The sequence below is a fragment of the Syngnathus typhle genome, linkage group LG3 (assembly GCF_033458585.1).
Source record: "Syngnathus typhle isolate RoL2023-S1 ecotype Sweden linkage group LG3, RoL_Styp_1.0, whole genome shotgun sequence".
Classification (NCBI taxonomy): domain Eukaryota; kingdom Metazoa; phylum Chordata; class Actinopteri; order Syngnathiformes; family Syngnathidae; genus Syngnathus; species Syngnathus typhle.
The window spans coordinates 24,103,855-24,130,323 of record NC_083740.1 but is presented as its reverse complement, the minus strand read 5'-3'; the positions used below and the strand labels follow the sequence as shown (position 1 = coordinate 24,130,323).

The following is a 26,469-nucleotide window of genomic DNA, read 5'->3' as shown; positions in this document are numbered from 1 at the left end:
TGCCTGTGACGCGGCAGTAACACAGCAGAAACACGGAAGTAACTCGGCACTAATAGGGCTGGATAAAAAAACATATCGGCAAAAGTCACTGAGACGCACGCGGCAGCAACACAGCAGAAACACGGTAGCACATCACTAACAGGGCTGGTTAAAAAAATACCAGTAAAAGTCACTGAGCTGTCTTCATCTTCATCTTCCTCCTGTGCACTGAAAAGTCTTCCTCCTCAGTGTCGGATTGGAATAGCGTCAGATAAACTTCCCCACACGTTTTCTCAGTCTCTCTTTCGTTTCTTTATGCATTTCTTCCAGCATTTTCCATGATGAGCGTCTGTTCATGTTAATGTTATTCATGCATAAAGCGCTAAATTACATTAAACTAGCGAGCTACACGTATAGCTCCAGAGTAGACCTGACCGGGAAATAAATAAAGAAAAGGGTGATTCACCAAGATGTCTTCAACAATAGCCCAGTGCCCCCTAGTGACTAGAAGAAACCTCTAAAGTGCATGCATGAGCAGCTGTCGTTCCTACGTTAAGAGCCAAATCGACTGCCTTTAACTGAAAAGCGGCATCGTACGCATTTCTTTTGTCCCCCATAATGAGGGTTTGTGTATAAAAGGTTCCTTTCTTCAGTCATGTCCGTCTTGATCTCGTTCTGTCTCTTCTTTTTGTCAATTATATGGCACTATTTGCCTGGTGGATGGACATGCGATCAACACACCACTCTTTTCCCCAGTGACTGTGTCACATATCCCTCCGCACAGCAAAGCAGTGCAAAACAGCGGTCCACAGCCTTTTTACGAGTGTATAAGTGTATTAGTCATCAGAAAAATCCCGAGAAATTCATAGATACGACGCACCGGAGGACGAGCCACAGGGTTCAAAACTTGACCAACAAGTAGCAGCTTATATATACATATATATATATATATATATATATATATATATATATATATATATATATATATATATATATATATATATATATATATATATATATATATATATATATATATATATATATATATATATTCGCCTGGCTTCACTTTCTCTTGGGTAACAACAGCAGAGCAGACCCACCAAGACTGGAGACTGTGCAATACTGGAAGGGCATATGGGAGAAGAACACATCACACAACAGGGAGGCACAATGGCTAGTCTCTCTAAGAGAAGACCACAGCAACCACCCTGAGCAGAACCCAGTTACCATCACTGTGACAGACATCCAAGAGAGAGTCTCAGGTATGAAGAACTGGACAGCACCCGGGCCAGATATGATCCATGCCTACTGGATTAAGAAGCTCACTGCACTCCATGAGCGCCTAGCAGAACAAATGAACCAGCTACTAAAAGTTGGAACTCACCCCGAATGGTTAACTGAAGGACGCACAATCCTGATCCTGAAGGATCCCACGAAGGGTACAGTCCCATCCAACTATCGGCCAATAACCTGTCTCCCTACAACATGGAAGATCATGTCAGGCATCATAGCGGCTAAGATAAGTGTGCACATGGCTCAATACATGAGCACAACACAGAAAGGCATAGGCAGCAATACCAGAGGAGCCAAACACCAGCTGCTGGTTGACGGAACAGTCGCCCGAGACTGCAAGACTCGACACACCAACCTGTGCACTGCCTGGATTGATTACAAGAAAGCCTACGACTCCATGCCACACTCATGGATCACTGAATGCTTGGAACTGTACAACATCAACAGGAACCTGAGAGCCTTCATTGCAAACTCGATGGGACTGTGGAAAACAACCCTTGAGGCCAATTACAAGCCAATTGCACAAGTCTCCATCAAATGTGGCATATACCAAGGAGATGCTCTGTCCCCACTGCTGTTCTGCATAGGTCTGAACCCCCTCAGCCAAATAATCAACAAGACTGGCTACGGATACCGACTCAAAAATGGGGCCACCATCAGTCACCTCCTATACATGGATGACATAAAGTTGTATGCCAAGAGCGAGCGAGACATCGATTCACTGATCCACACAACCAGGATCTACAGCACAGACATTGGAATGTCATTCGGACTTGAGAAGTGCGGTCGCATGGTGACAAAGAGAGGGAAGGTAGTCCATACAGATGGGGTCTCACTCCCAGAAGGAACAATAACAGACATTGAGGACAGCTACAAGTACCTTGGTATCCAACAAGCAAATGGCAACCTCGATGAAGCCACAAGGAGAGGAGCCACAGCCAAATACCTACAACGAGTAAGGCAAGTCCTCAGAAGTCAGCTAAATGGCAAGAACAAGATCCGGGCAATAAACAGCTACGCCCTGCCAGTCATCAGATACCCTGCAGGAATAATAAGATGGCCAAAGGAAGAGACTCAGACCACAGATGTCAAGACACGGAAGCTCCTAACCATGCACGGAGGGTTCCACCCTAAGTCCAGCACCCTGAGACTCTACACTAGCCGCAAAGAAGGAGGCCGAGGACTACTGAGTGTGAGAGCCACTGTTCGGGATGAAACAGCCAAGATCCATGAGTACATCAAGGAAAAGGCCCGAACGGATGTCGTGCTCAGTGAATGTCTCAGACAATGGCAAACAGAGGAGGAGTGGCTAGAGACACCATCATGGGAGGACAAACCCCTACATGGGATGTACCATCGACAGATAAGTGAAGTGGCTGACATCAAGAAATCCTACCAATGGCTGGAAAAAGCTGGACTGAAGGACAGCACAGAGGCACTCATCATGGCTGCACAGGAACAGGCTCTGAACACCAGAGCAATAGAGGTCAAGATCTACCACACCAGACAAGACCCAAGGTGCAGGCTGTGCAAAGAGGCCCCTGAGACAGTCCAGCACATAACAGCAGGGTGTAAGATGCTAGCAGGGAAAGCATACATGGAACGTCATAACCAAGTGGCTGGCATGGTGTACAGGAACATCTGTGCAGAGTATGGACTGGAAGCCCCAAGTTCAAAGTGGGAAGCACCCCCTAAGGTGACAGAGAATGGGCGAGCCAAGATCCTGTGGGACTTCCAGATCCAGACTGACAAGAAGGTGATGGCGAACCAACCGGACATTGTGGTGGTGGATAAACAACAGAAGAAGGCCGTGGTAGTGGATGTAGCAATACCAAGCGATGGCAACATCAGGAAAAAAGAACTTGAGAAGCTAGAGAAATACCAGGGCCTCAAAGAAGAGCTTGAGAAGGCCTGGAAAGTGAAGGCCTCGGTGGTGCCCGTGGTCATTGGGGCACTTGGGGCAGTGACCCCCAAACTGGAGGAGTGGCTACAGCAGATTCCAGGAACAACATCAGACATCTCAGTCCAGAAGAGTGCAGTGCTAGGAACAGCCAAAATACTGCGCAGAACCCTCAAGCTCCCAGGCCTCTGGTAGAGGACCCGAGCTTGGAGTGGGAGACCACCCGCGGAGGGTGAGAGGGGATTTTTTTTTTTTATATATATATATACATATAACCGCTTAGTCCCCACGGGGGTTGCGGGTGTGCTGAAGCCTATCCCAGCCGTCAACGGGCAGTAGGCGGGGGACACCCTGAACCGGTTGCCAGCCAATCGCAGGGCACACAGAAACAAACAACCATTTGCACTCGCACTCACACCTAGGAACTATTTGGAGCGCTCAATCAGCCTACCAAGCATGTTTTCGGGATGTGGGAGGAAACCGGAGTGCCCGGAGAAAACCCACGCGGGCCCGGGGAGAACATGCAAACTCCACACAGGGAGGGCAGGAGGGGGAATCGAACTCGCACCCTCCTAACTGTGAGGCGGACGTGCTACCCAGTGTCCCACTGAGCCGCCTTATATATATAGTATATATATATATATATATGTATACGTAGGTATGTAGATGTTGAACTCAGATGAGAGCAGGTTTACCCTGAGCACCTGTGATAGACGTGAAAGGGTCTGGAGAAAACAAGGAAACTGGTATGCTGCCTACAACATCATTCAGCATGACCGGTTTGGTGTTGGGTCAGTGATGGTCTGGGGAGGCATTTCCATGGAGGGACGAACAGATCTCTACAGGCTAGAGAACGGCAGTCTGACTGCCATTAGGTATCGGGATGAAATCCTTGCACCCATATTCAGCTGGTGCAGTTGGTCCTGGGTTCCTCCTGATCCACAACAATGCCCAACGTATTGTGGCAAGAGTATGCAGACAGTATCTGGAGGATGAAGGAATTGACACAATTGAATGGCCCTCACGATCACCTGATCTAAACCCGATAGAACACCTCTGGGACATAATGTTTCGGTCCATCATACGCCGCCAGGTTGCTCCTCAGACTTTACAGGAGCTCACTGATGCCCTTAGACAGATCTGGGAGGACATCTCACAAGACACCATCCGTCGTCTCATTAGGAGCATGCCGCGACGCTCTCAAGCATGCATACAAGCTCGTGGGGGCAACACAAGATATTGAAAAGAATTTTGAGTTGCAGAAATTGAATTTAGGCAAAAATGGACAAGCCTGCCATATCATTTTTTCACTCTGATTTTTGGGGTGTGTATATACTGAGCCATCTGTAGGCTGAAAACCTTTATTTCCATCAAAAGATGTGGCATCCTTTTGTTCCTGAGGCATCAAACTGTCCATAACAGTATAGATATCCCCCCCAAAAATTTTCATGTGTTTTCAAAGTGTTCCTTTAATTTTTTTGAGCAGTGTATATGTCAAATAACTATAATATAAACAACAATTTTATCAAACCATCTGTGACACTACAAATCAATGAATCTATCGTTCAAATTCTTCGTCCTTTATGTAAACAAGGCCACACGTACAGCGTGCCACTGACATCCGACTCGTCGTCAGTTGCAGTTCAAATTATTCCACAATATGAACAACAATTTTATCAAACCATCTGTGTCACTCTAAATCATTAATTCCATCGATCAGATTCTTCATCCTTTATGTCAACAACGGCGCATGTGCGGCGCACCGCTGACGTCAGACTCGTCGTCAGTTGCAGTTCAAATTATTCCACAGGCCCATATAATGATATTTAAACTATATATAAAATAACTATAATATAAACAACAATTTTATCAAACCATCTGTATCACTCCAAATCTCTAAATCCATCGAATTATTCGTAGTTTATGTAAACAACGGCGCGTGTGCGGCGCACCGCTAACGTCGGACTTGTCGTCAGTTGCAGTTCAAATTATTCCACAGGCCCATATACATAACTATATATAAACTATATATCAAATAACAATAATATAAACAACAATTTAACAAACCATCCGTGTCACTCCAAATCATTAAATCCATCGGAATCTTCGTCTTGTGTCACATAAAAGAAAGAAAAAACATAGCTGTTGACTCCGGAACTACGTGCGCCGTTGATGTCAGACTAGATGTATCAAATATATGTAATATAAACTAGGGCTCCCAAACCACCGGGCCGTGGAATGTTACCGGTCCGCGGGTCACTTGGTACTTTTTTTCCGTGTATAATGCGCCCCCATGTATAATATGCACCCTAAAAATGGCATGTTGATGCTGGAAAAAAGCCTGTACCCATGTATAACACGCACCCAATTTTTTTAAGTCCCAATGATCGTCACACACGCAGGGAGGCAATGGGTCCCATTTTTATAGTCTTTGGTATGGTCTTAACTAGGCTGGATGTATTTTTTTTTGTTGGCGTTGATTTCTCCGACTGCCCGTAAAGGGACCACCGCGATCAGTGCGGACATGTGAAAAAGGCGTGCGGACATGTGAAAAAGGCGGCTCTGTATGGGAGAGACGTTGAAGAGGAATAAAAACACCCTTGGAAACCAAAACTTGCCCCTCGACGTGACTCGGAGCCGCAACAAATGTTTCGGATTTGTGTAGGGTACATTGTGACAGCAAACGAGCAGGTGATCGAGCAAGCGTCTGATACAAGAGCATTGTGTTCGTATGGAGCGTGTTTGAAGTGAACAGCAGAGACGAAAGGAACAAGGCAAAGTGTTGTGAAATAAAATATTACCTGTAATACGCATTTTGTTACTTGCTGATTGAAACTGCTAATTAAACTGTGAATTGAAACTAATAGGGAGAGAACTGAAGTCTTGCTCTTTATATAACTGACGTGTCTTGCGCATCCGTTTTTTTGCTCATTTTTGCTTGCTTCGCGGGCTCGACTGAGGTGACGTCACGTGACCGAGACGAGCGTCTTAACCTGAACCGACGGATGTAATTGGGAGAAAATCACCAATCTTGTTATGTTTTTCAGAATAAAATCTTATTAATTTTTGCTGGCTTTGCGGGCTCGACCAGGGAAACTTGTCACGTGACCGGGACAAGCGTCTTCACCTGAATTAATTGATCGTCAATAAATTTTATTTTATTTTTTTCCCTGCGTGGTTTGGCGGCCCGGTACCAAGTGATCAACGGACCGGAACCTTTTCCGCAGCCCGGTGGTTGAGTACCTCTGACGTAAATAACAAGTTTATCGAACCATCTGTGTCAAATTCCAAATCATAAAATCTCCTGACTCCGGAAGTCAGTGAATGGAACTCATTGTCAGTGAGGCTCCAATTATTCCACAGCCACAGTGTGCCCTCATGCGGTTTAAAGTGAAAATAACATGGGAAGTGATCAACTATACTATTAAGTCAGTAATGTGTTAATGATCAAGTAAAAATTTGTGAATAATTACACATATAAGTCGCGACGCGCTACTGTTGCGCGTTCGGCGGTGCGCTGCAGTTGCGCGATCGGACAAAATTAAGCTCCCTGCGCACTTAGGTCCACTTACATTTTGGAAAGTAAATCAGGACTTTAAAAATATTTCTAAACTTCAGCGACTAGACTCTGTCACAATAATGCGACCAGCGCGGTGCAGTTGCGCGGTGGGCGACGCGCTACGGTTACGCGTTCGGCGGTGCGCTGCAGTTGCGCCATCGGACAAATATGCGCAAATGAAAAAATGCTTAAAAACGGCGGGGGTTTTATGTCTTGAAACGGATAAAACGTTTTTCAATTATTTGTAATGGGAAAAATAGATTCGGAATTCGACCGATTTGCTTCTCGAACCGCCTTCTGGAACGGATTGTGGTCAAAAACCAAGGTTTTACTGTATTTTTGCTATTCTTGTTAAAATCACACTTAATGTGAGTTGCAAATGACAATAATAACACATAGTGAAAGCCAAATTGACCAAATTGGCTATTTCAGAAGTGTCTGGTTGCCCTTTGCCTTAATCAGTACCCAGGAAGTAGCTCTCGGTTTAAGAAAGGTTGGTGACCCCTGCACTACTGAGTGTGTCAATGATGATTGAAAATGTATGTGAGTTTGTCACAGCCGAAATCAGTCTTTTTCTATCTGTGACTATGAAGTAAAATGACACACGCACCCTACAGAAGTTCTGTATTGAAGAAGAAAATTGATAGCCAAACTGGGGACACACATAAAAAATCTATTCAGACTTGGACAAAATAGCTTTGGGTTTAGAAGACTGTTGATATTTGATTACATGCAAATAAGCAGGAGTTACACGCTACCAGACTTTGACTTTGACTAACAACACTGCGGCGGAGTCAAGAGATGCAAATGCTAAGTTAGCTTACCCCTTATCATGGCAAACCGAACGAGCAGCGACGCATCCACTCGTCAAGCCAAAGTACTGCAAATAAGAGATGCCGCGGTTCTTTTAAGATGGAACGGTTGTCGGAGTGTGTGCAAATAAAAGAACAAACGGTGAAGCTGGGTGTGATTTTCTCTTTTTTGAGTGAGAATGGTCTACTATGCAAAACATGTAGTGATGCCAAAGTGGCGGGCGAGTTTACGGAGGGAAAAATATGGACTGAATGGAAGTTTGGCTACCTCAAGCGTCACATTTAGCAGAAATAACATTTGAAAGCTGTTGGAATTGTACAAAGACTCAAGATGGGACAGGGGATCGGTACATTATTGTGGGAGAGCGCAAAAGACCGACAGAAAAGGAATGAGCTGTCACACAAAACAAATTCCGACCCTGAGTATGTTAAAGTTCTTGTTGACAATATTTCATTCATTCATTCATTCATTCATTCATTCATTCATTCATTCATTCATTCATTCATTCATTCATTTATTCATTTATTCATCTATTTATTTATTTGTTTGTTCAGTCATTCATTTAGTTATTTAATCTGGTGTTGCACACAATGGTCCACAGTGTGCACAGGGAGCGTGTGTGTTTGCACAGACACTTGAAAAATTAGAGGGAACATTGCATCGCACTACACAGCAGATCAGGCAAATGGAAATCAGGTGGCATAGCAGAACCAGGTGGCAGGTAGGTGTATCGAGGCAGACGAACCACAGATTGACGGGCTTGCGGGGTTTAAATAATCACCCTAATCAGCCCTTAACAAGGGCAGCGATCAGCACTGACAAGCTCACGCGCTTACAACTGTGTAAAAAGAGACCTATAACAATAGCCATCTCTTCGTTCACATTGATACATTTTTGGGACATTATTTCTAGGACTTCTACCAAAGGTAAGCACATTTTGTGTTTAAATAGTGTTATTTTTCATGTTTATTCCAAGCTCATTTTTTGTCTTTTAAATGTAGGTAGTTATGAATTAGTTGAAATGAAGCTGCCAATGCATCCAATGCTGTGCTCCAAGCCTTCGTTGTATTTTCGTTGTTTTGTGGTTTTATGTACTGTTTTATGCAGCACGGTGGCGCACTAGTTAGCACGTTAACCTCACAGTTACTAAGAGGGTGTGGGTTTGATTCCATCTCTGGCCCTCCCTGTGTGGAGTTTGCATGTTCTCCCCGTGCCCGCGTGGGTTTTCTCCGGGTATTCAGGTTTCCTCCCACATCCCAAAAACATTCTTGCAGGCCAATTGAGCACTCCAAATTGGCCCTCTGTGTGAGTGCAGATGGTTGTTCGTCTCTGTGTGCCCAGCGATTGGCTGGCAACTGGTTCAGGGTGTCCCCCGCCTACTGCCCGATGACTGCTGGGATAGGCTTCAGCACCCCTGCGACCCCCGTGGGGACAAAGGGTATAGAAAATGGTTGGATGGATGGATGGATGGATGGACTGTTATAGACAAAATTAGACAAATTGCTTCCATACTCAACTGCTTCGCTTCTTCTCGACACTACTTCCAGAACAAATTAGCGTTGAGTTCTGAGTTTCTACTGTCTATATAGTGCGTGCGTGTATGTGTGTGTGTGCGTGTGTGTGTGTGTGTGTGTGTGTGCGTGCATGTGTGTGAAACCGTGCGGAGGTGTTTTTAAATTGCTTATATGCACCATTTTGAAATTTTTAATAAAATGACCCTAGTTGAACGTTTCATCAAGATCTACTAAAACGTGGAGGCCTAAAGACCACGACATACAAAAAAATCTTTGGAACCCTACTTGAAATTCAACTAAAAGTGGGCCATTTCAATTTTGCTTTGAAAAGTTGCCTCGTATTTTGCCGTCCGTCCATCCATCCATCCATCCATCCATCCATCCATCCATCCTCTATACCGCTTGTCCCCACGGGGGTCGTGGGCGTGCTGGAGTCTATCCCACTAGTCATTGGGCAGTAGGCAGGGGACACCCTAAACCGGTTGCCAGCCGATCGCGTATTTTGCCATCAATACCTTATTTTATCAAAGAATATTTAATTCTGCTGCACTTCATATTCCAAAAAGGCCAATTCCAGTGTGCCAGTATGCCAAAGTGGCAGTACAGTACTGCAGCATTGCCAGTGCCGCGAAGGCCGTTAATAGCTGCTTGCAGCTCTAGTTTTTTCTTTCTGAAAGCAAGCAAGGTGGTATTTTGAATAAAAAAATATGTGGCAAAACATACAGGTTTTGCCTTTTTTTGCAATAAATAAAGGTTCGTCAGTGACAGATTATATTTTGTAAGGGGTTGGAAAAAAAGAAGGTCTTGCTTTAAGATTTTTGCCTTTGTCTCTTGTTAATAGATGACTTGTTTATTTTAGAATGATTGCATTGTCAAAGTCAAAGTCTGCTTTATTGTCAACGTCTTCACATGCCGAGACACACAAAGAGATCGAAATTACGTTTTCTCTATCCCACGGTGACAAGACATATTACACGATAGACATACAAGTAAACGACGCAATATAAAAAACAAGAAGGCACAAACAATAAATAATAAGAGTAATAATAAATAATAAATAAACAGATAACACAACAAATAAGAGCCAGTGTGCATACAGACAGTAAAAGTACAGGACGCTACGCAGAACGGGGAAGCGAGTTCAGGATCCTAACAGCCTGGAGTATGAAGCTGTTTGAGAGTCTGGTGGTGCGGGAGCATGATTGCAAACGTGACCAAATGTGGATTTTTAATTTCATGAATATTGACTACAGGGCATAAATAGACAGCATGATTTTGAACTACTGTGATGTTTTACTTACCTGATTGCCGCCCATTCTGTGGCATGGTCCAGTTTCAATATTGCCTCCATTTGTATGTCCCATACTGTCAATACAGTAACCCGTCTCAAAGCCACGAATCTTACCACAAACACATGCATGTAAATAAGTTTGACTTAATGCTCATGAACCGTATTTGTCTGATGTGCTGTTTCATTTACTCACCTCTCCCCATTCAATATTTTTTGCAGGCAGGGGATAGTGTAATGGGATGTCATAAGCTATTTCCTCCATGAACCATTTGAAGCTCTTGCAACGATGTTCTTGCCTGAGAAAAAGAAATATTGAAAGCAAAATTACATATTTTAATTCATGGCCTCTTAACTTGGAATTTAAAATGATTCCATTACTCATTGACTGTCACAATTTAGAGGAGGATTATTCTTGTCATATTGTGTTTGGGTGCATAATAGACTTCCTTTTTTCACGTTCATACTGAAGACATTTGGGTTTCAGATCGAAAGATGAATATGAGACAACAGTTCAGAATTCCAGATTTTATTTCACGGTGTTTACTAAGGCTCAAGTATTCGTTTTTGATGGGAAACCGTGATTAATGATGCATTTTTGCAGCGTATAAGGATGAAAGCATTACAGTTTGTCATTGTCTGAACTTCTGCTGAAGGAAAATCTTTAATTTTAATTACTTATTTACTCATGTCGTCACACCTTAACACTGTGGACTGGCCAGTTACACATAGGGACTGCCCCTCCCTAGTCAGACTTGCTTTAGTAAGAGCTGTCCCTCACTCTTTCACACAGACATTATTGATTCTTGCCTTTTTTGTGATGTTTTAACGATTCACAACCACGGTCCATTGGGCACCATTGGACTTGACTGCCCTTACACCTGTTTATGGACCCCGTGGAGGCTTTTTTGTATGTTTTTGTATGGCCTCTCACCAGCTGGCCCGCTGTTACTTTTTTCCTTTGTTCTTGTCTTGTTGCTTTGATGGCTTTTAACTTTCCCACTTATTGGCTTTCTTTGTGGTGCCGTTGTGTGTCGCAGCCTTTTATAAGAGCCTATTGAGTTGTGCTATCATTTGTGTGTCTTTTATACACCCGCTTTGTGGTATGACTGCTGCTAGGAACCTGAATTCCCCCCTCCCCCCGATCAATAAAGTATCGCTCAATCAATCAATCAATCAATCAAACCCAATTCCATCCATCCATTCATCCATCCATCCTGCTTGTACCCACGTGGTTCGCGGGCATGCTGGAGCCTATCCCAGAAGTCATCGAGCAGTAGGCAGGGGACACCCTGAACTGGTTGCCAGCCAATAGCAGGGCAGACAGACACGAACAACCACCGGCATTCACACACACACCTAGGGTCAATTTGGAGTGCTCAATCATCCTACCAAGCATGTTTTTGGGACATGGGAGGAGCTAATTGTCTCCCGTGCTGGCCTGGTTGCTTGATCATTTTCTTATTGAGTTCAGACATCTCAAGATGGAGCGTTTCCATCATCTGGCCTCTCTGCTCACAGCCCTCAGGTTGCTTTCCAAGGCTGTAAGTCCCTCATTTCTAAAGGCGCCAGGCATCGTTCCTTTCAACTTATTTTACAAGTGCAAGCCCATGAGGGTCAACGACGAGTCTGATCTGGTCGATTTCACTAACCCAGCTTAGGAGTTCCATAGCTTATGATACAGTTGGGGAAGTGCCTGTTCCTGCCGCTATGAAATCTGCTCCCAATCCGCCCTCAAGACTGCAACTCGTTCATGTATTATTCAACATTCCACAATATTGTTTATGTATTTTGGTATCGGCGTTTGACGACAGTATTGAAGAGTTTTGTAACAACAATTGCTCACATCAGTAGCATAGGCACCATCCTGTATTGTAGACATTGTAAAGAGATTTCTGTTCCGGTAATTGGCACCAGCCACTGGTAGTGTGTGTTCAAATATCAACAGTCTTTTAAGCCCAAAGCTATTTTGTCCAAGTCTGAATAGATTTTGTGTGTGTGTCCCCAGTTTGGCTGTTGATTTTCTTCTTCAATACAGAACATCTGTCATTTGATTTCATAGTCACAGATAGAAAAAGACTGATTTCGGCTGTGACAAACTCAAATACATTTTCAATCATCATTGACATACTCAGTAGTGTGTCAAAACAGTCTTTTTGATATAGATTTAGGTCCACCACCTGTTTTGTTGCTCTTGCATCTGTGAACTTGTTGACTCTTGGAGAGCAACAACATATTTTTGTTAGTTTAGACAAACTTATATACTTTTTATATTGTTGTACTGTCTTACTTATCATGTCAATCAATGTGTATATATTCCTACTAGTTTATACATTTTATCATGTCAATCAATGTGTGAATACTCCTAGTACTTTATACACGGTTATTTAATCAGAACACTGACACAGCACACAGAGCTTGGTAACTTTTTCATTACACATAAGGCAAAGCTTATTAACTTAATGACACATTGATACAAAACATTCAGGTGATAAGATAGCAAGTGCCTGCCTTATGAGAATATGTTTTTCCCTCATTGTGTCCTCCCTTTTTGTTCTCCTCTTCCTTATTCCTGCCTGTTGACACTATAAAAGCATTATGACCGGAACTATGAGTTGTTGTTTTCATCTGCTGAAGTGCACTTGTACTGACTGCCGTGAAGCAACCCAAGATCTTGCAAATAAAGAACCAACTATTACTCCACATCTTTGTTTTCTTGCTCAACGACGGACATCTTGAACAAAACGCAACACTCTGTAATTTCTTTGATCCACGTTTGATCCACATTTTTGATATTGCAGTGACGATAAGGTTGTCCAATGTCTAAAGATAGTTCTGTATTTTTCAAAGTTGGCATTTAATTCCTGTTAAATTGATCTTCCAAACGTCATCGTGCTTGAACATTGTTTCAAGAATAGGACTCGGATTATTCCAGAGTTTAACACCTGCAATGAAGATCCAAAAGCTGGTCATTGATAACCTGTATTTGGGTACAGTAAATTTACCCTCATTATCCCTGAGTTTGTAACCACTGTGTTGTTGGTGAAAATGCTTTTGAATGTTTTTAGAAAAGGGGTTTTGCCGCTCTTTGAACATAATTTCAGCAATTTGATCATCTACAAGATCCTAGAATTAGAGTATCTGTGATTTGAAGTTGGCGTATTATGGCTATTAATCCTTTTTACATTCTACTCATTGAGTTGTGGTCTATATAAAGTGGAACAGCAAAGTTTTTGTCCGAATTTGTTGTCATCACAGCATCACAAGACCCTCTTTTCCCCTTGTTCTGAGGAGCGGCTCAGAGGAAGTTGTTTTGGTGCGGTCTCTTTAAATGCAAACAAGACAGTGATCCCTCATTTATTGCCGATAATTGGTTTGAAGAACCCCCACGATAAGTAAAAATCCGCAGCTCCGCATTTTGTTATTTGCTGATTGAAACTGCTAATTAAACTGTGAATTGAAACTAATAGGAAGAAAACAACTCTCGCTCTTTATATAGCTGACGTGTCTTGCGCATCCGTTCTGTGCATTTTATTTCACAACACTTTGCCTTGTTCCTTTCTTCTCTGCTGTTCACTTCAAACACGCTCCATGCGAGCGCAATGCTCTCGTATCAGACGCTTGCTTGATCACCTGCTCGTTTGCTGTCTGTCACAATGTACCCTACACAAATCCGAAACATTTGTTGCGGCTCCGAGTCACGACGAGGGGCAAGTTTTGGTTTCCAAGGGTGTTTTTATTCCTCTTCAACGTCTCTCCCATACAGAGCCGCCTTTTTCACGTCCGCACGGAGCGCGGTGGTGCGTTTACGGGCAGTCGGAGAAATCAACGCCAACAAAAGAAATTACATCCAGCCTAGTTAAGACCATACCAAAGACTATAAAAATGGGACCCATTGCCTCCCTGCGTGTGTGACGATCATTGGGACTTAAAAAAAATAAAATTAATAAAATTAAAAAAAAAAAATAAATAAATATTTTTGTACCCATGTATAATGCGCACCCCAGATTTTAGGACAATAAATTAGTTAAATTTTGCGCACTATACACGGAAAAAAACGGTACATAACATTGTTCAAATGCTAATGTGCATATCTCGGAAATATTTAGAAAATGTTTAAACCTGAAGATTTTCACAAACTTCTGTTACTTAAATAACTTTTGACCCAGTTCAAAGCAAATCCTCTAATACCAAATTGTTCTGGTTTATTGGCTAAAATATTGAGATCCATGGTAAAAAAAGCTTTTTTCAAGTCAATGAATATTCCGGGAGTGTTTGTTACTGTCAATAGTGTGTCTGGCTTCATAAGTGTGTCTGACTTCATAAGACCAAGTCGGGTTGTTGTGATGCGTCTAGTGCAGGGGTGGGCAAACTTTTTGACTCGCGGGCCGAACTGGGTTCTAAATTTGGACCGGAGGGCCGAACCAGGAGCAGATGGACGTAGTGTTTGTGTGAAGTAATATAAGCGACCTGTAAAGGTCATTGCATAAAAGATTTTGGTAGGTAGTAAAGCATGGATATTCCAAACAAGTTTTTTGAAAACAAATGCAGTTAACAGCATTAAAAAAATAATAATAATAATTCACTAAAAAACTGCTATCAGAGATTCTCACAAAATACGATTATTATGAATAACAGTCTCCATCACTTCAGTGCCTGCAGATCAGATAAATGAAAGATGTTTATTTTATGAGATCACATCAAACGGCAAACATTCTGACCAAATATATCATCTTGAAGAATCCGTGAAAGCATACACCCAAATAAAGTAATCAAAACGGCAACACGGTGAGGGGTATCTGAAAATCAGAGCAGAGTTTTAACTCGCAAATACCTGGTAACAGGTGAGGAAACGGGAAACACTTCCTTAAAGTAAGCCTTAAGAACTTTACAGGTTAAGATGAGTCGCAAACAGGTGGTGCATCAATTGCATTGTTTGAAAATGAAAATGGTCGCTAGTTTCAATCTCTGCTATGTGTACAACTCATATTCAAAATGCATTTTTTTACAACAAACTTGAGAGCCTCACCTTCATTTTCAGTGGGAACAGTGTTGTTGGTCTCCCTTTTTTGCTAGTGCGTCATAGTCTGGAGTAAAATTTGTTCTGGCAATTCTTAGGCGAGATCCGAAGTGTTGGTCCGTTTACCTCGATCTGCGACGGGTTGATGTTGACGTTCATGTGGCTGAACGTCACGTCGCGTACGTCGAGCCAAATTGGCCACTCTCTTTTAAACGCTCGGCACTGTGTCCACCTTGCTTTTCCTTGGGCGACTCATTTTAATGGAAGGATTCCAGGGGAAGGTTTGTGGGTGGCTTTAGCGCAAAACTGCATCTGAAAGCTCAGCGCGCGAATTACAAGAATGCTGTTGTCACAGCCCACGCTCTAAATTCGGGACCGATACAAATAGAGCACGAGTGTGCCATGTCCGTACCACTGAGTACGTATACGCACTTGTGAGTGTGCACCAAGCTTTCTGACACGGCTTCCGGTAGTAAATGCGCAGGCGAGGGCTTCCCCATCTACTGGGGAAACGCAGTCATTGCAGGCAAAATGACCAACAAAAAAAAAGGTTAATAATACAATTTGTTCAGGGTTGGCGGGCCGGATTAAACGGTCCCGTGGGCCGGATGTGGCCTGCGGGCCGTAGTTTGCCCACCCCTGGTCTAGTGTGTTGGTGGAGTGCCCAGTGCATGTCACTTCTCACTGTCAACCCTCACCGCTGGCTAGCAGTATGCAAACGGGAGAGCTAAGTGCGTAAGTCTCTCCTTTCCAGTACATAGCCTCTCTAACACCAAGCCCTATGTAGTGCCTCCACGCGGCAACACATGGTAACTGGGTACAACACGGACCCAGGCTAAACTACAAGGGACTCGGAGGAGGTTTGGCCCCTAGACGTGCGGCACGCAGGCCCACCACGCCCTGGTGCCCATGAACCAGCCCTCAACTATGAGTTAAATAGTACCACTGCCTAGTGGGCTCCTCGGGAGAGGAATGGGCTAAGGGAGTCAACCCCTACAGAAAATCAATTTCCCCTTGGGTTGGTGTCAGGAAGGGCATCCGACTGTAAAAACGTTTTTGTTCCAAAATATTCTCTGTATGGCTAGACAAACACAGGAGAGGTGGGGGCAAGAAGGTGGGGGCTAAGAAGCATCCTCCCAAATTGAAGGTGTGGAAGCTACATAGCGCAGGGAATAAAAACGAGTTTAGGGAAAACATTGAGCAAATAGCAGAAGAAGTGGAGGAGATGATGGAGTCGGGTGGTGTGGATGGCAAGTGGCAGGCAATGAAGAAGGCTCTGCTTGAAGCTACAGAGGAGGTGTGCGGATGGTCAAAGGGTAAAGCAAGACAAAGAGAGACATGGTGGTGAAATGACAGTCGAAAGAGCGGTGAATGAGAAGAGGAGGTGCCATAAAGTATGGAAGAAATCTAAAAGGGAGGCAGACCGAGCGCGGTATGTAGAGGCAAAGAGGGTGTCATGGACAGCAGTGTGGGAGGCCCAAGAGACCAAGAGGAAAGAATTTGCAAGTGAATTGGAGAGTGAGAGAGGACAAAAGAGCTTCTTCAAGATAGTGAAGCAAACGGTTAAGGAGAGGCGTGATGTGACCAGTGCAAACTGTGTGAAGGATGAGGATGGCAACATCGTGACAGACAACAGAGGAGTGAAGGAAGTATGGCGAAGGTACATGGAGAAGCTGCTGAATTTGGAGAATGACTGGAATGGAGAGGTGGGATGCGACGAAGTGGAGGGTGAATGTTGCCCGATCACGCGAACAGAAGTGGGGAAAGCCATGAAGGCCATGAAGGATGGAAAGGCAGCTGGACCATCTGGAGTGGTGGCAGAGATGCTAAAGGCATACACAAATGACCTGTGTAACAGTGTCATCGCTCAGGGGCATATTCCGGAAGACTGGACAAAAAGTGTCCTGGTGCCTCTATTCAAAGGGAAGGGGGACCCACTCGCATGCGGGTTATACAGGGCAACAAAGTTGCTGGAGCATGGAATGAAGCTGTTAGAGAGGGTGTTGGAAAGGAGGGTGGGGTCACGGGTAGAGGTGGACGAGATGCAGTATGGCTTCATGCCTGGTAAAGGTACAACAGACGCAATTTTTGTCACCCGACAGATGAAAGAGGAGAAGAGGAAGAGGTTGTACTTCGCTTTTGTTGACCTGGAAAAAGCGTTCGACAAGATGCCAAGGGAGGTGGTGAGGTGGGCTTTAAGGAAGTCGGCCGTGGAAGAGCGACTGGTTAAGGCTGTGATGGCTCTCTACTGCAGAGCATGCACAGCTGTTAGAACAGTAGCTGGCGACAGTAATGGGTTTGAAGTAAGGGTAGAGGTGCACCAGGGATCAGTGCTCAGCCCATTACTGTTTGCTATCGTGATGGATGTGGTATCGAGGGAAGTGAGGGGTGGACTACCATGGGAGCTGCTCTACGCGGATGGCCTGGTATTGATGGCTCACAGTCGAGAAGACCTAGCTAGGAAGCTAGCGGCCTGAAAGACATGTCTGGAAGTGAGTGGAATGAAGGTGAATGCGGCAAAATCAAAGGTCATGGTCTGTGGTGCTGGCATGGGAGTGATACCGCAGTCAGGAGCATGGCCATGTGGAGTTTGCGGGAAGGGAGTGAAAGCTAACTCTGTCCGGTGCAAGGGTTGTCAGAGATGAGTACACCGGAGATGCAGCGGAGTAAAAGGCAGCCTACTAGCTGCAAGTGAGACCTTCCAATGCAAGCGGTGCAGGGGAGAAGTCGCCCAAGCAGACCCAGCTGAGCAAGAGGGGCTCGTAGTAGATGGGGAGATGTACGAGGTGGTGGACACTTCTGCTACCTTGGAGACATGCTTAACGCTGATGGAGGGGTGGACCTAGCAGTGACCACAAGGGTAGGAAGCAGGTGGAAGAAATTCAGGGAACTCATGCCTTTCTTAACAGCTAAGGCCCCATTCCTGAAGATGAGAGGCCAAGTGTACTCAGCCTGCGTCAGAAGTGGTATTGACGTACGGAAGTGAGGCATGGTCCCTGAAAACAGAACATGAAGACAAACTAAACAGAGCAGAAATGAGGATGATCAGATGGATGTGTGGGGTGTCAATGAGGGAGGAAAAGACCAGTGCAGAGCTGAGAAAGAAGATGGGAGTGGAGGCCATGCGGTGAGGAGAGGCAGACTGCGATGGTACGGACATGTAGTGAGGAAGGACGAGAACGACTGGGTGAAGAAAGTCATGTCGTATAACGTAGAGGGAACAAGACCCAGCGGCCGGCCTAAAAAGACCTGGCAGACAACTGTGGCAACCGATATGAAGGCAATCTGCATCCCCAACGAGATGGCCATGGACCGTTCCTGGTGGAAGAAAGCCATATTGAGAATCCAGTCCAACCCAGCGGCACCTGGAAAGCGGACTTTAAACCGATGATGACGAATAGAGTTAGCTATTTCTTCTTTCATCTGTGGTCATGAAATCCTTTGAGAGGTTGGTGTCGAACAACCTGAAGGACATTACGGGCCCTGCTCGACCCCCTGCAGTTTGCCTACCGGGCAAATAGGTCGGTGGATGATGCGGTCAACATGGGACTGCACTGCATCCTGCAACACCTAGACATCCCAGGGACGTATGCCGAAATCCTGTTTGTGGACTTCAGCGCGGCGTTCAACACCATCGCTCCTGACCTCCACCAGAAGCTCATCCAGCCTGCGGTGCCTGCCTCCACCTGTCAGTGGATCCCAGCTTCCTGACCAACAGGAGACAGCATGTGAGGCTGGGGACCGTCACATCAGACACCCGGACCACCAACACTGGCGTCCCCCAAGGGTGCGTCCTCTCCCCACTGCTCTCCTCTCTCTAGACCAATGATTGCTCCTCAGGCGACTCTTCTGTGAAGTTCCTGAAGTATGCGGATGACACCACTCTCAACGGACTGATCCGGGATGGTGACGAGACTGTGTACAGACGGGAGGTGGAGCGGCTGGTCCACTGGTGCAACCAAAACCTGAACCCACTCAAGACCGTGGAGATGACAGTGGACTTCAGGAGAGACCCTTGACCACTTCCACCTCTCACTATCTTCACTAATGCTATTTCCTTCACAGACACTTCCAAGTTCCTGGGATCCACAATCTCTTGGGACCTGAAATGGACCGGCCACATAGACTCTGCCCGGAAGAAGGCCCAGCAGAGGCTGTACTTTCTGAGACAGCTCAGTAAGTTCAACTTCCCACATACTGCCATCACCCAGTCTATCCTCTGCACCTCCATTACTGTCTGGTTTGGATCGGCCACCAAACAAGACAAGCACAGACTGCAACGGACAATCAGGACTGCGGAAAAGATAATCGGGACTGTTAGAAAAATGTATATATATGTTATCATGCGTTCTCTAATCAATGCCTTACCGCAATATTACTGCAATATATGCTTGCTGTTTGGCCTTGCTGTTTTTATGATGTACCACAGAAGGACAGTTCCTTTCTAACAAAGACCACTTTGTTAGACAACATGCCTCATTGCTGTCTTGCACCCCAGATGAACCTCCAAGTGACCATTAAAGTCAGGGTTTCCTAACTATCTTGATCGTAGGATTAGGTTGGAATGTATATAACCAGTAATAAATAACTTAGTTTGTTGCATCCTACACAATGTCGTAAAACTTCCCTTGCTATGTTTTTACTTGAGGTCAAAGGTTTTCTCTTCTGTATCCAGTCCACTCAAACTCCTCTTCCCAGATGTCTTTATTAGTATGTAAACACCTAGTGATTTTTCCTTACGAGGCAAAGCCCACATGCTTTCCCCCTCCTTTCTTTAGGGGCTTGTCTCACACTGTGGGTAGGGCAAATCCAAATAAAAAGAGCGGGAGTGCCTACAGATATTTAGTGTGTGTAGAGATTGTATTAAGCTATCTGTACTACACTCCTCGCGAGAAAAGACCTAATATTCTGTCTCACTTGTGGTTTGTTTGCTGTTGCTCTTCTCTTAATAGTTATTCAGTCATCAAAATAAACCTGACAGGGACCAACCTCTATCCAAGACCTCTCCAGGACCAGTAAATGTGCAAGTAACATCTCTACAGACCCATCTCATCAAAGCGATTTGGTTTCTTTAACTTTGACTTCTGGGTTCTCTGCCGTACGCCCTCTTCCTTCTCAGCTCAGGCTCCCAATACTTTTCAGGCTTGGACGATCTTGTTTTCTCCAGCGTGGAACTCATCTCCCTGACTCTAAAGTAAGTTTGAATCATTTATTACACTGTCGAACTTGTTTTTCACAGCCGGAGTGCCTGGGAGAGCGGAGGCTTCGTGGCCGTTTGTCTGCCGTCGATCATCGGACGCAAAGTATGGCTGCGGATCAAGAGGTTTGTGCGGCTTCGTGCACCAACTGCACCCTTCTCTTAGAGAGGTTGTCCCTGCTAGAGGGACGTGTCCGCCAGTTAGAGCAGAATTGCGCGATAACTGTAGATGTGGTGGATACAGACGCGGGCTGTAGTCAGCCCGCTAGCCCAGTTAGCATTAGCCTCAAGCGGCTTGCTAATCGCGATGAGCCAGGTAAGACGCATAGCCGTCCAAAGTCATCTCGGTCTACTGGCCTTCGCACTTTGGTCATAGGTGACTCCATTACCCGGAATATTACGCTGAAAAATCCAGCCACGGTAATGTGTATTCCTGGGGGCAGAGCACCCGACATAGAAGCTAATCTTAGGGAGCTGACTCGCAATAGGTCTAGTCAACAGCGTAGTTCCATCAACACTAGCTACCCGGACATAGTGATACACGTCGGCTCCAATGATGTTAGGATGAGGCAATCGGAGATCACAAAGAGAAACATAGCGAGGACTTGTGATCTCGCCAGAAAGATGAGTCGGCATCGAGTATTTGTCTCTGAATGTAACCTGTAATAATTTAACTAGCTTGTCCTGTCTAGACAAAAGTAGTTGACCAAAGTGGTAAGATCTTTTCAACTTATTGACTAGCTGCAGAGGAAGCAATCAAAATGGCTTTGTTTACAGAACGTCGTAAAAGGTCCCCTGCTATGCTTTGATCAGCAGGGGACCGTCTTCACCTTATCCTGGGTGTTCACACACCCCCACTTTCAACCCCACTCTGTTTCTCTCAATAAATAAGCACCTGAGGAGGCCTGAGTCAGACTTCATTCGACCATCGCTGTAAGCACAGCGACAAGTGAACTCTCTGCCTGCAGGTGTCTAAAATGACTTGCTTGACTCCTGTGTGGTTCTTGCGAAATAAGTTAGAGTGAGCACCACCCTAACATTTTGGTGCCGAAACCCGGGACCCTCATACCCGCCATCTGGCTGACGGAGGAGGATGTGCTGCATTGTCGACAAGCCAGCGTCCTTTAGGGGGACCTAGAAAAGAAAGTCCTGGGAAGAGAATTTCTTCGCTGGGCCAGCATCTTAGGTCAGCCTTCGTCTGCCAGAGGTGGATTGACGGGGCTCCGGCAATGCAACGGACCAGGGGTCAGGTAAATTAAAAATTGTGTGGTTGTGAAACGCGTAAAAGTAAAAGTGCACAGGAATAAAAATAGGCAAGACAGAAGATAAGAAGTCTTGTGGAAGGAGGGGGTGTTGTAGAGTCCCCCTCCGGATGAAGTGGCTCTTCTGGAGCAGTGGTTTTCAAACTGTTTTATATATTTTTGTAAAATCTCACGTACCTCCGTGTACCCTCATTTGACAACCACTGTTCTAAGGGGACAACTTCGCGTTGGCAGGGCTGGGTAACTGGACAGTTGTCTTCAGTTCCCAGGGAAGGAAGGGGTGTTGTAGAGTCCCCCATCCGGATGAAGCAGCTCTTTTATTTTTAAAAGAGGACTTCGCGTAGGCAGGGATAAGAAATCTGTGTGGTTGAGTGTGCGACTGGTAGGATAAATTGACTGCAAAGAGAATTTGGTGGAAGGTCAATTTAAACCTGCATTGAGGATCCTCAAAGAAAAGAAAAAAAAAAGAAATAAAAAATTGTATACACCTAAAATACCAAATTAAGATGGGAAACAAAACCGGTAAATCCCTAGCTCTTGAAGGAGATGAGAAGTACATGGCGAGTAAATTTCTTAATTGTATGCAATACATGCCAAAGTGGAAGAAAAAGTATGGAGTAGAAGCAAAGTTGAAAGTGGAAGTCTGGAAGATAGTGGTTGATGTTTTGGAGGAGAGTGTGAATAGGAAGTCAAAGGGACTGAAAAAGAAAAGTAAAGAGAAAGAATTGATTTGTGCTAGAATGTGGTTGAATGCTTCACAAGAGAGAAGAGAACAAATCCAAAAGACAAGAGATAGAAAGTTGAAGAGTGATGAGGCTGCGTCTATGTTTGTCAGGCCGGAAGACAATGAGGCCACAGTGTGCAGGCGCACTGTCCCGGCCACGGCTCCAGCCGCAGCTGGAAATGCAGCTCAAGCGGAGCAAGAGGGATCTTCTGCTTGTATGCAAAACTTGTATCCAGGTTTAACAGACCTGCACCCTCCGCCATATAACAGAGAAAAAAGCCAGGGTCACATTGCTAGAAGTCCTGTACAAACAAGAAGTTTGACCACTGCTGCTAGGTTTTCCCAAAATTTGGACAATGTTGATGTGTGCCCAATGATACAGGTGCCAAACCCTATTGTAGGGGAAGGCCAACCTCCACATACGTATGTTTTTTGGCCATGGACTTTGGAAGAGGCAAGAAAAGCAGTTGAAGGGGTTACCCCTGTTGCTGAAGACCCAGATAAATGGGCAGAAGACATGGCTGGAATCATACATTCCTATAGGCTGAATGGGCATGAGGCAGGAGAAGCTGCAATGTCTTCTTTGGGGAAAGACTGGGCAAAGGTTAGAGGTCATTATACAGGTAGAAATAATCAAGGGCCCTTTCCCTAGCCCGGTGAGGGAAATCAATTGGTAGGGGAGTATGCAGCACAATGGAATGATCTTGTGCAAAGAGTGGGAACTATATTTCGAAGACGAGCGAATTACGGTCATTTGGCAGGAATTAAACAGAAGCCTGGGGAAGATACTGATGATTTTCGCTTAAGATTTGGCATCCCATTCAATGATGCAGCTGAGATTGCTTATCAGCAACAGCTTAAAAATTCACTCCTTACTAATTTCCGCCCTGAAATCGGCAACTGGGTGAGGAAACATTTGGTGGAAGTAGATGTTGCAAGTGTGACAACAACTATGCAATGAGCCAGACATGCTGAAAAGGTGATCAAAAGAGGCAAAAGTTCTGATGTATTTCATCTAGGCAACGATGATGATGATGATGACCTAGATGAAGATACAACAGTCTTCTTCCATGGGTCCCAGCGGGCCAGAGGAAGAGGTAGAGGCCAACAAAGTTGCAGGCCTCCATATAATTCAAAACCCCCATCAGGTTCTGACAACTGTTGGAACTGTGGGAAACGTGGACACTGGTCAAAAGAGTGTTGTCGTGCAAAACAGTACCCATCAAAGGGTGGAGGAAGAGGCAGAGGAAAAGCCAAATTTTCAACATGTCAAGCTCCCCCCCCCCTTTTTGACCGCTCATGCTAGTACAGAGACATTGCATGCTACATTTAAGGGAAATTATTGATTGGTTCTGTTGTAAGATTATACAAATGTATATGTACAATATGTAAGCTAAATCTGAGAGATTGAGTTCTTTGAATATGAAAACAAAGAGAAAATTCTGATTAATTTGCAAGCAGTTTTTTTTTGTGTGGATTTTTTTTGGATGGGTGGATTGTTCTATCGGGAACCTTGAGTTGGAAATGGTATATGAATGTTGTGTGGAGAGCTTGGATGAATTGGGACCAATGTAATGGAAAGACTCCTTTTTGGAGACTGTGTGTGAGATGCAAATGAGCATTGATGACTGAATGCCCGACTGAAGGGAAAATACAGGTTGAATGGTTGAAGTTGTTGGAGACTGCTATGGACAAGTAGTTGAGCGACTTTGAAGGAAGAATGATTTTGAGTAAGTTAGATGCTAGAAAGGAAAAAAAAAACATAAAAAAAACAAATACAAACAAAAGAAAAATAAAGGTTGCTTTTGACAAGAGTTGCAAAGAACAGACGAAGAACAGTCCTTGACCCGGCATTTGCGTTTGGCGGTCGTCAATGTGGTTCCAAAACCTGCGTCTTGTGGTTTGTCATTTGTAACGTTTGGCTGTTGTGATCCTCCCAAACAGAAATAAGTGATTTTTGCTTTTGTTGTTTGTTGTAATTGGTTAGTGGGAGGACTGCTGGAGCTTTTTCCTACGGTGTCTCACCTGTGCCTTCCTGCCTTCCATTGTCTCCACTTAGACTGGACTGTCAAAGTCAAGTCAAAGTCAAAGTCAGCTTTATTGTCAATCTCTCCACATGTCACAACACACAAAGAGACCGAAATTACGTTTTTCTCTATCCCACGGTGACGAGACACATAACACGATAGACATACATGTACGCGACACAATATAAAAACAAGAAGGCAAAAATTCAAAAAATCAATAGTAAGACTGATGAATAAATAATAAATAAACAGATAACACAATAAATAACGGAGCCAGCAAGCATAGCGCAAAAGTAAAAAACATCATAAACAAAAAGGCACAAACAATAAATAAGAGTAATAACAAATAATAAATAATAAGAGCCAGTGTGCATTCAGACAGTTCAGACAGTAAAAGTACAGGACGCTACGCAGAACGGGGGAGCGAGTTCAGGATCCTAACAGCCTGGAGTATGTGGAGGGGGGAGTGTGGTATTGTGGTGTGAAAAGGGTGTAGGAGCCGGCTCCTGTGGTGATTGATATTGTAATTTGATTGTGGGGGAGACTGATGTAGGTGTGGGGCTCTGGACTCTGCGGGTAGCTGTTTGCTGGGTTGGCGGGGGATGGGGGACGACGGCATTGGTGGTCCCAGTACTGGCCAGGCTGGGATAAATCAGTATGAAAATGCCGCCCCCCCCCCCTCTCTTGCTTCCCTTGCTGTGGCTGCGCGCGGAGTGGGGTCGTACCCACTCCAGGGGTGTGCTGAGTGCGTGGTGGCAAGTGATATTGAAGCAGGGTGATGCCTAGGGAAGGTGTGACAATAGTTGCACGAAGGATAAAAGGCACTGAGGAAAGAAAAAAAAAATAAGAAAAGAGAAAAAGTACAACGAAAATGTCAAAAAAGAGGATGGCGTTTGCGCAGCGTTGTTTGTTGGTATTGTTTGTGAGCTGTGTCTCTGCTGTTTTTGTGTTGTCTGCGTGTTGTGTTATGTGTTAAAAGGATGAAATTCGCTAATATAGGTGCACTAAAGAATTTATTTATCTGTAGTCTATCTGATTTGCACTGCAAAACAAAACCGATTTTGTTAAGATAGGAAGGAAAAATAAAAAAGCGAGCAATTTGTTTATGGGCAGAAACTGGTCCACACTCCTTTGATGCCTTGCCTTGATTAAACAAAATTTGAGAGATGGAAAGGACTTTCTTTCTAGAATTGGATGATGAACAATTATGAAATAACGACATTTCAAAGCTAAATTTAAAATTTGAGAATAAGAGAGCGATTGAGTTAGTTAAAGTTAAGAAACTACAACAGTTAACTATTATATTACTTTACCAGCAGTTATTTTGTTGATTTTTAAAAAATTTTTATTCGATTGGTGGATTGGGTTGTTACGTTGAGAAAGGAAAAGTAACGATACAAATGGGCAGCTGTATTGAGCCATGGTGTTGTCACGTGCCGTTGACACCTGGCTCAACAGGGGGGATGGAAGGGCAGTTCAGTCAGCTTTATACAACATATGAATTTGATTCATATTCAAAACGTTTATATAAAGAAAAAAATTGTAGAGCTTGTTTGACATGTGCTAAACACAATCCACAGGGTTATAATGCCTGGTCATAATAGATGCATTCTAAAAATGGATTGAATTGGCTTCAAAATAGACACTGAATGCCTTAACAGTGGCAGAAAGGTTATGTAAAGAAATAATAGTTTGTCAACAACTGCTGTAGATGTTAAAGAATGGAATCAATATATCGAAAATGAATGTGGATAGTTTGTTTACTGATTGTGAAATGTGCGACAGAGTGTTCTATATAATATCCGTTGAAAGAAACAAAAAAGAGAAAAAAGAAAAGAAACCATTGCTTTTAGAGAAAGTAGTCAACCAAAATTGTATATGTATCGACATGCC

The 26,469-nt window shown here is 44.3% G+C and overlaps 1 protein-coding gene across 6 annotated transcripts in view; it reads right to left on the bottom strand.

Moving 5' to 3' along the window:
• Positions 1-26,469, bottom strand: part of LOC133151703 (N-acetylgalactosaminyltransferase 7-like) — a 256,760-nt gene that overhangs the window by 58,522 nt on the left and 171,769 nt on the right. For all 6 annotated transcript variants that reach the window (XM_061274943.1, XM_061274945.1, XM_061274948.1 and 3 more), the window contains 2 exons: positions 10,543-10,645; positions 10,360-10,458 (listed from right to left, as the gene is read on the bottom strand). In XM_061274943.1, coding sequence (XP_061130927.1) covers positions 10,360-10,458; positions 10,543-10,645 — 202 coding nt within the window. Of the gene's footprint in view, positions 1-10,359; positions 10,459-10,542; positions 10,646-26,469 lie in introns of those variants that run through there.